At 31.7% G+C, this 14,469-nt stretch overlaps 1 protein-coding gene across 3 annotated transcripts in view; it reads right to left on the bottom strand.

Annotated features, from left to right (window-relative positions):
• The window catches only part of CSMD3 (CUB and Sushi multiple domains 3), a 569,626-nt gene that overhangs the window by 309,292 nt on the left and 245,865 nt on the right, over window positions 1-14,469 (bottom strand). For all 3 annotated transcript variants that reach the window (XM_015619103.1, XM_015619106.1, XM_015619105.1), the window contains 2 exons: window positions 10,556-10,643; window positions 949-1,073 (listed from right to left, as the gene is read on the bottom strand). In XM_015619103.1, the coding sequence (XP_015474589.1) occupies window positions 949-1,073; window positions 10,556-10,643 (213 nt within the window). The remainder of the gene's footprint in view (window positions 1-948; window positions 1,074-10,555; window positions 10,644-14,469) is intronic.

Raw genomic sequence — 14,469 nt, forward strand, 5'->3', positions numbered from 1 at the left:
TTGTATGACTCCTTGCAGCTTTTATCTGTATTTGGGAAGTATGTCAGGAGGGGAAATACAGTGTTCTAGACAATTTGCTGCTCCATCTGAACATCCTTTGCTGCAGAGTTGGGATATAAAGCACAGCTTCTTTGCCTGTGTGCTACAGAATAGTTATGAGCTTTGTTTGCTGCCTTTTCTTGGTGTAGTCACATAGTGAAGGTCTCAAAGGAGCCATGTCGTTCTATAGTGGAATGAAATCTAAGACTTTGACCCTTCAATGTCTACTTTTTATACTGACTTGAAATGTTCCTAAGGCACACTTTCTTTCAGTACTTTAAGTTTGAAATCCAGAAAAAAAACTGTTGTAGTAAGGACAATTTCTGTGTATTTGTGCACACTAGTATTTTCATTACAAATATTAGTATCCAATATGTACCTACACACTATTACTTTCATTCCTTGATTCAGGGATTCATCATAGTACTTGACATTGCATAATATATTTTCAGCAAAATTAATTTGTGCTTTTCTTCTTTTACTGATTATTTTTTCCCTTTATCCATTTGCTCAGGGTCAAAACCAGGTGTACACTTACTTCTTTGCTACTTATCTATTAAAAATTCAAGAAATTCTTATCTGTTTATAAAATGTGTAATGAAGAAGCTTGGCAAACTACTGATTTTATGTTAAATCACTGCAATTTTGATAAGTCCTAACATTTAGTGTGACAGGTTTGTGTCAGCTCCTTATGAAGCAAAATTTATAATGTAAGTTTCCTAGTTAAAAAAGCATACTGAAATACTAAATTCATGCTAAGCAAAGCATAGGTGAATCCTTTTTTACTAAGAAAGGGACACTAGGATTAAAATTTCCAGTACTTAACAAAAAAATTCATAGGATCAGCTATCAAAAAATGGACAGATGACAAATGGAATAATCACTGTGAATGCAAGAAAATCTGTTTACCTTTGCATACAGGTCTATGATCACTCCATGCAGCAAAAACTTCAGCTATCCTCTGACAGGTGATACTTTTGGAACCTTGTAACACATAATCTTCATCACAGGAGAACTGTACTGTTGCTCCCAAGCTACAATCAAACAATGACATAAAAAGAAGCATTTTTAAACAAATAGACAGCAGTCATTTTTTCCATTCCTTTAGATATGATGGTCTTGACAAGCAATACAAATATGCAATCCAGAAGTTCCTGTTCTCAACAGCAAAAGGCTGAAGGCTATGTACTAGCATGGTAGAGCACAATGTTCAGCCCTCTATGGGCCTACTTGTCTGGAGCTGGTTTATCTCTTTTAACAGCCATTTGGAGGTCAAGTGACTATTTTCTGACCTAACTTCAGACCTCCATATAGTAAAAATTGAAAAACCTAGACATTGTGTAACTGAAAGTATTTATTTATGTTAAGTGAATGGAATATGAAAGAGACATAAGGGAATCACCTAGAAGAAAAGTCAAAACGTCAACTAACAAGACTGAAAAAGAAATCACCATTTCTTTTTCTCACCATTCAATAAAATAAACATTTTATTTCTCCTAGTGTAGACCTCAGGATATAAATAATATGTTGGGAATATCTCCCAACCCTGATTCATTAATAATACATTCATATGCATCTATGATGAAAAAGCTACTGAAGAAGATTGATACTTATCAAAACAAGAATTAACTAAAGGGAGTTAGAGATGTTAGATATTTTAAAAGGAAGGGTGTCAGCACAAAATAGCTGATGAAATCTGGGATGTACCTGGGCCTTACAGAGACATAGATACTAAGAAAATGAGGACATGAAAGATGATACATTCACCTGAACAGACATCTCAGAAAAGGAGGATTTGATAGTGGGAAACAGCTCTACAAACTATTCCAAAACAGCTCCTGTTTGTGTAAGAATATTTGTGAAAGAATAGGATAAAGAATAACTGCAGAATTCATGAAAAAAAGGAGATATAATAGTGACAAACTGAAAAAAAAAAAAAGTTAACATAATGTAAAGGCCCTTGCAATGTATGGATGAAAGGCAACTGAAGAAAAAGAGCCACAAGGCAGATCATAGAGTTGGAGGATATTTCAAAATTGTGAAAAACAATGATTACCTATAACTAATGTAAAAAATTATCCACAGCTGCTACAGGGACTATATGGCAATTGGGAAGACAAGAATATCTTTCTCAAGATTAGATTTTCATAATTATCTGCTTCAGAAAGTCATATTGAGAAAATCTGAGTGTCTTTATTATTATGAAAAAAAAGGAACACTTGAAGAAAATAACAAGGAAATATATGTCCTTTAACTAGCCATGGACTGATTTAAAGAGAAAATGCTGAGCAGGAAGTACACCATTTTCAAATAAAATTAAACTGGCAAAAATCCATAACAGACAAAAATCATAGAGGTCTGAATGTTTATGAAGACTGTACAAGTATCAAAATTATTTCTATCACCTACAAAAGTGTAAATAACGCTCACATTATGAAGTCCAAATTTACTTCTCCAAATAAGTTTTGTTACTAAATTGATATTTAATAGTATATGACTATAAGTATATGACTGGACTCATAAACAGAGTGAGACTGGATAATTTACATGATTTGTGACATGTATCTGCTCTGTGAGTGAGGCCTACTAAGGACAATTAGATATGCAGATGATAAAGTACCAGTATAAGAAAGAAAATGGAAGAGTAGGAGATCAGTTCCAATGGAAGATCAAGTAAAAAAAGACAATAATAGAGAGCTTGTCAAGAAAATGTTAAGAAAATGTGTCTCTCAGGAACTTAAAAGCATAGTCAAGATTACCATTTTTTAATATTTTGCTGTCATTATCTATTTATATACTCTTAAAAATGGAAATTCTTTCAATTCTTTCCAAATTTTTGAGTATCAGAGAATCACAGAATCATAGAATATTCTGCATTGGAAAGTACCCACAAAGATCATGGAGTCCAACCCTTAAGTGAATGGCCAATACAGTGACCAAAGGAGAGATTCTTCTTGTTTCTGATTACAGTATTTTTTTTCCCAATACCTTTAATCTGTAACCTAGAAGAATTCAGTCAGAAATTCATCTTTCTCTAAAACAAGTTTGATAACTTGATTACAAAATGGTAGTGTCACTTCCATCCATCAGATGGTGCATGAAGTACAGGAGGTGAATATGATGTAGATTCAAAAAAGGACATGCAAATTACCAGGAAAAAATTATCAGCTCCAAGCCAAAACAAAACAAAAAAGAAAGCCAAGAGTTTCATGAGGGTTTGTGTGGTGTGGTGACTTAGCAATGATTTCAGTAGGGTTTAAAGTTTTTATGTTTTATTTTCTTTTTCTTTGACAGAATCTCAAATGATGGAAGGATTGTGTTATAGGACAAAGAGATCCTTGATAGGATAAAACTGATGATATCTATTACATATCCAAAGGTACTGAAAGGAGTACATGTGAAAGATCTGATCTCAGCCTTCTTGTATGTTAGAGAAGTAAAAATTGTGGAGTAACAAAATCAGATTGTGGAAGCTGGTTTTAGGGGGATCTCTGAATTCTGTGCAGGTATTAGATCAGAGAAAACTATCAGAGTAGTCTGAAAACAGATTGTGGGAACAAATGACCAAAAATAGTGTGAAAAAATAAGGACGGATTGATTTCCTGACTTTGATCTAAACTGCTTATCAGATGAAACTCCCTAAAAGTGTGAATAGACTATTTCTGCTTTGTAAATCTCAAGAGAACTGAAGCATGATATAGCTATGAAGTTGTTCATTGTTATATACAATATAGATATACATTAGTAAGAAAAGGAAAATCTCAAGGATAGTATGAAAATCTCAGAAAGTTCCAGAAGCAGAATATATTCATTAAAAAATATTGTGGATGCAGTCAATGACCATTTTCTTCAGTGTGCTAACATTGAAAGTGATGAAAACTTAATGCTCAGAGAAAATCTTCAGAATACAGGAACCATTTATAGTGCATCTTTTGATCATTTATGATTAATGAGCTTTCTGAACTGGAACTACTAATTTAGTATTCCCTGTATAACTAAATTAGACTTTTTGAATGAGACCCTAGCTAAAGGTAGACTGGTAAGGCACATTGGTAAGCAAAAAAACTTCTTAGGGTATTTTAGTCACAAAAGCAAGTTCATATACAATGTGAGTTCATTTGTAAATGGATGAAGCAATCTTGTGTTGCTGAAATCCTATATGGAAAGCATACTGGCAGAAGCACTAAATGCCTTTTCTGCATCAATTTCTACAGTAGATATGCTCCTAGGTATCTGTATGTACCAACATGATCTGTGAAGAAGAGAGACAGCCAATACTTGGAAACAACAGGTAAAAGGAGGCAGCTATATTCAAGGACAGGTGGCCAGAGAGCTTTCACCAAAAGCTGCTGAAAAATCTGACTGAGTCTGTGCAAGATGGGTGTCATTTATGAAAAGCTATGATGAGATGTTCTGACTGATTGTAGAAAGGCTAACATTACATGAACTTTTAAAAAGGGCAATGAGATGCTAGGGATCATACACTGATCTCTGGAAACATGTGCTCTAGTAAAGCATGAACTGGAAACAAAGAGCACATACACAAATTTACCAAAGCTGAATGATATTGATCAACTTGATTGCCTTCTATGACAAAATGACCGGCTACACGGCCCAGTCGTAGATGTAGCAATTCTCAGTGTAACAGTGCTCAACATCAGCAATGTTTCTGAGAGCGCCTTTTACAGCAGTGTGTTTGGAGAGCTGACAAAATATGCACTGAATAGACATATATTTAAAATTGGCCTGAAAGTTGTGCTTAAAGAGTAGGAATCAATTGCTTCATATTCAGCTGGTGGACAGTAATAATCTGAGCATCATAAAATTAACATAGGTTCTGATGCTGTGTAATATTTTCATCCTCAGCCTTGATGGGGAGACAGAATTTATGGATCCATATATTTATGGACAAAACTAAAGTAGGAAAAGTAGCTGACACACTGAAGAGCAGACCTTCAATCCAGAAGCCTGACTAAGTCCATTACTGGGCAAATAGAAACCTCACAAATCTCAACAAGTGGGGGTACAATGTTCTGCACTATAGATAGTAACATGTTCTCATCCTGAATAAAACAAACTATATACTTAATAGTAGAAGTGGTGGCAGCAGATCAAGTGAAATTGTTACTCAGCTGGTGAAGATCTATCTGCAATATTAGACCCAATGTTTTGCCTCCCACTTGAAGAGAGAGATAGGTAAAAAACTCAAGAGTTTGAGGATTAGTCAGAGGGTGAAAGCACATGACCCTCTTAAAAAGTTAAGGAAACTAGGCTTAATTAGTCTGACAAAGAGAAAGCTTAAGTACTATCTAATAGCAGACCATAACGATTTCAGGAGCCATTACAAAGATAATGAAGCCAAACTTTTCTAGATGTGCCAGATAACACACAAGGGACAGTTTGGAAGATTCAGATTTTACTTTAAAATAAATTTCCTTCAACAAAGGAGGGCAGAGCTGGAACAGCATACTCAAACTCTTGTGAAATCTTTAATCTTGGGAGTTTTCAGGACTGGGTAAACAAAGCCACAGCTGATCTGATTAGTCCTGCTTTGGGCAGGAGAATGGATTGGATGCCCTCTGAAGGACCCTTCCAATCAATATTTCTATGATTAACATAAACTGCTTAATTTTTCCTGAATTTATGCAAAGCTTTTGCATATATAATATAAGATGCTATGGCAGTTCAAAACTCCAAAGATGAATGCTTGACATGAATGTCTCTCAGTAACTTTATCTGCAAATTTGTTTCTAATCAGACAAAAGATGATTGCCATTAGGTTTGCATTTTCATAAAAAATCCAAACTTTGGATATATTTTTATTAGGAGAAAATGTATGAATAAATATTTAATAAAAAGTTAGTATACAAATGTGAAAAAAAAAATAAAATTATATCTGTTTACAAAGTTTTCATAATTTGCCCCAGATTTGGGATTCCTTTTTAAGTAAGAGAAACTAAAAGCAGTAAGGAGTCCAAAATTAACTATACAACATCTAAAGGATGAGAAAGAGCAAGTTTAAAATTTTGAACTTAATTTAAAGTTTGTAGGGAATAGTATTATTTTAATAGTTAGCATTTTTGTAGAAACCTACCTCATTTTAGATTATTTTCCTCCATTATTTGATATGTTTTTTAAATTACTGTTGAAAAATAATCAATTATGCAAAGAATCAAAACCATTTTTCTGATGTATTAGCTATTCAGTTCATGTGTGCAACTGAACAAATTTGAGAGAGGATGCCATTTTTAACCATAGAAGAAAATGTACAGCCAGAAATAACTAATCAGTTCTTAAAGTCCATCTCTATCACTTTGTAAATTTAGAAATATCATATATTTTAATGCTAGTATAAAGGAACAATCAGTATTTCAGTTCATATATTCTTTCTTCCACCTGCAGCAAAAGAAACTGAAGACATATAAGCTTTCAAGATTATGAATAACGAATATTTTTTTGCAACCTAGCAACTTTCTACACACTACTGATCCATACTTTTTATGTGCAAGCTACAGAGAGGTTCTACTGCTGTCCTTGTTGTCACAGTATGAGAACTAAGGTAAGTCACAGCATCTCTCTCAAGAACATCCATAGGAACATTTTCACAGATCAGTTTATATATTACTTGAAAATATTACTGAAAAATCTTAAAATTCCAGGATATATGTTAGAATATCTAAATCTTCCATACTTCTGATCAAGAAAAATCCTTACTGTGTGCTGAAAAAAGTAAACTGATGACTAAATTTCAGTTTATGAGGATTTCCCAACACTATGGCAGTCATTGGTAATTCATCTTTTAAAAAAAAAGCATCATTTCTAACAAATCTTGTATTGTCTGGCACTTGTCCTTGACAAAGGAGCCACTTAACTGTTAAAAAGTGATAGGTGCACAGATCCCACATAAACTAGGCACCAGTATCTCATGCTGAGTTTTTTAATTTTTCAGGATGTTTGGCTTCCAGTTTCTGAGTCTAGAAACTCATCTTGCATGTCTGCAGAGAAGGATAGGTGATTCAGAGAAGACTTAAGGAAAATCAAGTGCGAAACTACTAGTCAATCTAGTCAATACTAAACTTCATTCTTCCAAAGAAAGTAACTATAAATTAATTTTTAATATAAAATTAAAGAAGATATTATCATTAGTTATACTGTAAGTCAACCTGTTGTTAAAATAAACTGTCCTTATAATAAACTTCATATTTTTCCTTCTGCCAATAGAATATGTATTTTAAAGACATCACCATTTTTGTCCAACAGTATTCACTGCTTTGTTGCAATATAGGTTTGATCAGAATCTTATATTTACATCTTAGTGGGACCACACTACAGAGGTAGAGGGATAGAGATGGGCTCATTCATTCATATCATGAAGACAAGACTTTGAGATAGTGGAGGAAAAATATGATTGCCTCATAATAAAACACTGGTTCAAGGATAATTCAGTCTAAATATGTTTATTCCACTAGAAATAAAAAAAATAGAAACAAGACTATGTAAAAACTTTTTGTCTTTATCTATTGCCTCTTATATTTTTACATAGTGGCATTGATTATGAAACTGGACACATGGAAAATATGTTTATTTTAGTGGATGAGAAGTAAAGTAAAATTGCAAATTCCAGCCGAATAGTCACTAGTGTGTCTAAAATGTTAAGAAACTCCAAGGGAAGTGAAGTTTTCTTTCTGAAGTAGAATGTTCTCAGTACAGGAAAAGCTGGCAGCTATAAGTTTTTATTTCAACACGTAAAACCTTTTATGCACAAATAGGCATCTAGAATCAGAATCAATGCATTTAATACTCCAAAATACTGCTCTGGGAAATTTTCACATTAGAAAAAATATCCAAAAGGGTCAACATGGAATTACAGCCCCCAAATAATGTCATGGAATGCTCCAGTTTGTCTTAGAGCTCACATTACAGATTTTATAAATCTGTGTAAGAACCATGTAAGAGGAAATTAATTGTGTTGAGAGAAGGTAGTGTTCATAATCAGAACAGAAGTAAAACTGCAATACAATACTTCCAAACCTACACCTTCACATTTGATGAAAGCTAAGGAGATGTGACAAGAACATGCTCTTCTCTAAAATATATTAAATTGTACAGAAATCAAATTTTGATTGATCTTAGTAGAGACAGAACTAAACCCTTTTCCAAACTTCTGTGTTTTCAAATATAGGTATTGTAATTGGAATTGTCACTTTCTTTCCAGAAAGCAAGAGAAGATGCAAGCTTAAAGTAAAGCTATTTCCTTCATTACAGAAAGAGTGAGTTTAAGAAGTAAAAGGTGAAAGTGTGATATTTTTCTATATTCCAGGTATAAGCTAGCCTGGAAAAGATTTTTCACAGTACTAGATCTTTTTAACTTAATGTAACATAAAAATAATAATTTGTAACATTATTATTTTGGAAGCTTGTGAAGCAATTGAACAAGCATTATCTTAATGGCAAGGATTGAAATCAGAAATTTTATTAATTCTGCTGAAAATTTTTAGTCTATTTTGGTTCCCTGTAAGATCTTTATCAATGTATGAAGTGTTCAATTTGAGCTAAACATACATGTTTTACTAATGGGCACCAGTGCTGTTCTTTACAAGTATAAATTCAAACAGATAGTTTGGGGATTTTTTTAGAAAAATATTTTTTTAAGATAAAAAAATTAATCAAGATTAGTAAGAAATTAGGAAAAAGAAACACTGGAGAATATATTGACTCTGGTACTTGTATATGTTTTATACTATTGTTTGGCAATTTGAATGCCTTCTCCCTTCATTTTCTCATAAATGCATTTGAAACAGGAAAGCCTGATACATCATCCCAGTGTACAGTGAAGAATAATGCTAACTGAAATCCTAGCAGTTTGGTCCAAAAAGAAAGATGAGGGCATGATCATCATAATATCTTTTTTGAGTCACTGTCCTCACATACATTTAACTAGAATAATGTTTGTAAGTAGGTCTTTTCGTGATCACTTGCAGAGATAGCACTAGAAAAGAACTGGCAAGTTGTCTGTCAAATGCTGTTTCTCTCAAGCCATGGTTTTGAAGTTAAAATACAAAACACCAGCAAAAGTAATGATTATAGAAAGTATGACAGTTAAAAAGAGGGTTTTTTTTTAATTTCTCTGAAATTATCAACTTTTTTTTGCAAGCTAACATTAGAAATTACATATTTACAAGATTAGTTATAAAGCTTACTCAGATGCACATTGAAATTTTGTTTTTCTCAAAACTAGAGAAATAGGGAGACATTTATAGCAAATTGAGAAATTGTAATAATTGCTAGCTAGCTAGCAGATTTACTTAGGATGCAATTTTCAATCCTGTCTTCTGCTTGATTACAAAGAGAAAAAAAAAAACACACACAAAAAAAGTACAAGAATCTATGTAAAAGAATGAAGTGTCATAATTTGTAAAATCTTTGTACATCTAAATTACTCTAAGAGTTATCTTCAAATGCTTAAAAGAGTACTGTGATAGGTACAATACAAAATGTATAGAAAACAAACTTCAATGTAATAAAAGCAATTAATTTAAAAATTATCACCCTTCTACTTCTTTCTGTCTTTTTTCTTTCATCATTAAAGTGTCTTATGTTTTGTAAACATAATGTGAAATTAGCATATAATGTGAAAAAAGAACATAGCTTTAGATTTTTTTATTCACTCTAAAGTGTCTTTGTGTGTCAAATATAAAATAATATGAATGTCAACCCTTTTAAGTAAGTGTTCATCAAATAAAAAGGAAAACAAAATCAGAAACTCAGAAAAGAGGGTAAAATTAATCCATAACATTCTCAAAAATTCATTTTGTATGTCTCTACTCATCAACCACTGGTACTACTGGAATTAGGAGTCAAGTTCACTGAGAAAACAACATGGAATATTTTGAAAGAGTACTGAAAATTTTTTTTTATCTTACAAGATAAGGAATTTGAAAGATAGCTGTGAATAAAGGAGGATGCAGAAAAATTAATAAGAAAAACAGTCTGAATTAAGAGTGCTATGCCAGTGTGAGGACTACTAGGGAAATACGTCAACATATATCAAACTTCTGGGTTCCTGAAAAACATACTGTAGGGAATGTAATTTCTCTATTAGAGTGAATTAATATTTCTGTTAGATCTGAAATTTCTTCTTTGAGATTTTATTATTCTTCTTGTGCTATATTCAGTTTTGCTTTATCCTTTGCAAAAGCCTCCAATACAACATGTATGCTCAATATTTATATATGTAGCATAGTATTTACATGAGAAAATAACGTAAACTTACCTTCAATACTATTTTTGTCAGATTTTCAGAGATATATGATCTCTTCTAGGTAGGTATTTTATCTTTTTGCATAGTAAGTACATGCTACATTGCATTACATAATTTTATACAGAATTCTAGTGCACTTTTTACTAAGAAGGTCAGTTTAGAAAAATTACTCAGCAACATTAATATATTTTTAACATATTCATTTTCCAAGTTCAGTATCAGAGAAATGATACAATGGTAGAATTTATATTTTACCTAAAATCTGAGCCTATCCGTTTTCCATTTTCTGGTTCTCCAGGATCTGGACACAAATTGGACGCCTGTTTAATACCTCCCTCATTTACTGGAAAAAAAAAACAAACACAAAAACAACAAAATAAAATAAACAAAAGAAGGAGATAAAAAAACAGTGCTTTTAGAAAATACAAAGGTAAGCAATTAACAAATATGAGAATATATTCTTTTCATTTTAGGTCTTTTAAAACAGATTGTCTACAGAATATGGTCACCCATATAAGCTCTAGTTTCAATAAGTAAGTTTATCCTCACTGTAATTATCAAAGTAAGTATTTTCTGATTTCTTTTCAAAAAAAAAATAACACAGGTTTTTATCAGATGTATTAATCAGCTGTTTTGTTTGTTTGCAATATTATTGAATCCATATGGAAATGTTATTATTTCTTTATTAAACAGTAAGATTTAAAGGAATCTTCATCAGGTTTAGGGCTGTAAGATTTTATTTTGAACATACACTAATAAATGTCATCTCCACTAAGAGCTGACCTTTTCTCCTTGAATTGTAATAAAACTTGAATGCATAAGCTCCTGCTGAGAGAATTGTCCTTAATCAGTATTGAAAATGTATATATACCCAAAATATGGTGATTTGAAGGTAAACTCAAAATGCCAGTTTGATTTGCATACATTTATCTTACAATAAACTAAAATGGATCTTCAGAGAGAAATTTCCTGTGAAGCATTCTCTGCATTTTTCCAGAAATTTGTAAGAAGCTAACCATATCTCAGCATATTCAACCACCTATTCACAAAACCAGAAAATTAGCAAGGGATGTTATTCTCCTATTGCTTGATAAATTCATGGCAGACAGAAAAGTATTTAAAAAAAAAAGCTGATATGGAGCCAAGTAATTTGTATTAAGCAGAAAAATATTTTAGCCTTTCTTCATCTTTATTACTGATGAACTATACCAATGGATTTGCAGTATTAGAATTTTACTTCCCTTTAAGGAAAAGGTTTGCATGTAATTAGGATAACCACACTATGGGATTAAAACAAACAAACAAATAAAAAAAAGAGTAGATTCTAAATATTCCTTTAAAGGGTGTTCATTAAGTTTCAACTTTTAATGAAGAGGAATAAAATTCAGAATACTTGGGGTTTCTCTTCCTTGAAATTTGTATTCTTACATACACAGAAAGGGAAGAATTGGTTTGGTACCCCTGAGAAAGCCAAAAGCCAAATGCAAATGTTGTACAGGCTTAAATAGAAAACATCTCAACACAGCACATTGCTCAAAAAACCTATCAACCTCAGTGCTTGTAGCTGGAACCACAGTATTTACTCTCCTTTCTCCCAAGACACCTGTAACATGTCAAATATTGCTCTAAAACACACCAAGGCAATCTCTGTTCATCTGGATTTCTATGTTCAGGGGACTTTTGTGCCAGGAATCTTCTTCCTGGTTTCAAATTTCAGTCTTTTCCTCCTCCAGTAGATGTACATGAGATAAAAACCTACTAGCTACAGAAACCCATGTTCATGCTAGTGTTGAAATATATATATTACTCTGACAACTAAAATTCCATTGACTGAATTTTAAAAAGCTATCTTGTAGTATAAGCATTTAGAATTAACTCTCTCTTTGAAATAACTGGGTGCTTCAATATGAGACATGAGAAACTCAGAATCATCAAAAGTACCCTGCATATATATATATAAATATATATAAGACTTCCAAACTTTTCTGACATTACATATATATTAAAACTTTAGTTAAAAATTATTCATGATTTCTGATAATAATATTACAGAAATTATAATGGTGTCGTTTGGCCATGCAATGTATATCAATGCACAAAGAAGAAAATAAAAATAAAAACTGTAAAAAATTAAAATACTGTTTAAACCATATTATTTATATTTATTATAGTTCATGTTTTAATGTTTAAAATAATTATTTTATTTTTGTACATTATTTTCCCCATACACGGGTAATAGAGCAAATATTCATATAAAAAGAATATTCTACTGGATTGCAAGACACAAGAACTATTACGCACTTCCATTTCTACCAGAAATGGAAGCTTGAAAATCCTATTGGTTTTCAATACCTTCTGCAGAAAGTTTCATTCCTAGAAATACTCTACAGAATATAATTTTAAATTATAATATATGGAATTATCAATACCCATAAAAAAATAAAAATGTTTATGCTAAAGAAAAATTAATGAAATAATTACATTTTTTAAAAATTGAGACATATACTGCAGTAAAAATATAGAGGAAAGTGTTATAGGTAGATATTGATTTCTGATTTGATCCCAATTCCAAAATACATTTACACCATCTTAAACCCATTCTGGTTGCTCTTAAATACCTAGTGAAAATTAATTTCACAGTTTAGGATTTTTGTAGTGATGTTACTTACATAGACATAATACCTGACTTTTCAGTCTACAGCCCTATGTAATTCCACAGATACCTGTCCATATATTTTTGTTTTACACCCCAGATGCTTATGCACAATAAGCAATTAAAGGGTTTCCTGTAGTAAATTAAATGCATCTAGGGAAGGCATTTGTGGTCTGGTCATGAAAATGGTACCAAGAAACTCTGCAGGTCTAATCCAGATTTAATTAAATCCGCCAATTAATTCATTCATTAGTGTCAACACTTCTAAACTGAAGCTGATGGATACTTGTTTCACAATGTGTCATCATATCAAATATCACCTGGCTTTACCCCATGCAAATTACCTGTGCATTAGTATTGAATGTTATACAACTGATACATAAACAAAACAAAAAAAAAAACCAGATGTAAAATAATGAAATGACATACAGATGAGAATGCTAGACAAAAATTTTACAGACATTGCTAATAAAAGGTATAATGCAAAATAGATATTCACTTATTTTCACTAACAGTTGAATGCTGGTCATTGTTTTTCTTAAAGGACCCTATCTGTCATTGTAGTGCAATGACACTAGACCCAGATGAGGCCACACTGAGAAAATTATCTTGTCAACAGCTAAATACACAAACTTATTATGAAATACTATCTCTTCAACATTCTCAGCTACAGAAATGACTAGAGAATCAAATTCTAGATTAGAACACAAAAACTTATTTATCTATTTATGACAAGATTATGATCACTAAAGATACAAATAACTAAGGTTTTTCACCTTCACTTATTATTGACTCATATAAGTAATCTATTCTGCATAATCAATAACAGAAAAGGTAGTTTCCAGCTTTACAAAGACTATCATAATGTATAAAATTATCTAAAGACCTTCATAAATATGTTGATAAATTTCATCATTAATTTCATAACAATCAGCTTTGGATATCATGCTTCTGATACATCATTATAAATACGGAATTCCTATTAAATTTTATGTAGTAGAAAATTTAATGATTAGTGCAAAATAAACAATCTCTTTTATCATCCATTGCATTATTATTGTATTGTTATTTGTAACTACAGAATCACAGATGGGCCATCAGAGAGAGACCTTAGTGATGTACTTTATAAACACTACTGTAATTATCTTACAATTACTTCTGCATAATCAGTCTGTTTCCTATTCACCAATAAGTATAAAAAGAAAATTTAAATTTCTTGATATAATGTTTTCAAGTAAATCAGAAATGTCTTACAGAACTATTTAGGTGATGCAGTTTACCGAGAAGTTGAATGTGACAATAGATGACATTACAAAAATTGAACAGAAGTATCCTTTGCTTTATTTTCTGACTTGGTGAATGCTAAAGGGTTGTGAGTCTTGGAGACATCTTTGTATAAAAAAAAAAGAAAAATCATATCTAATACCTTGACAGTTTAAAATCTAAAATCAAAGACTAAAATGTTTGCTAAAGTGTCCTGCAAAGTTCTGGAAACTGAATCCATTACCAATACTTT

The sequence above is a fragment of the Parus major genome, chromosome 2, assembly GCF_001522545.3.
Source record: "Parus major isolate Abel chromosome 2, Parus_major1.1, whole genome shotgun sequence".
In the NCBI taxonomy this organism is placed as follows: domain Eukaryota; kingdom Metazoa; phylum Chordata; class Aves; order Passeriformes; family Paridae; genus Parus; species Parus major.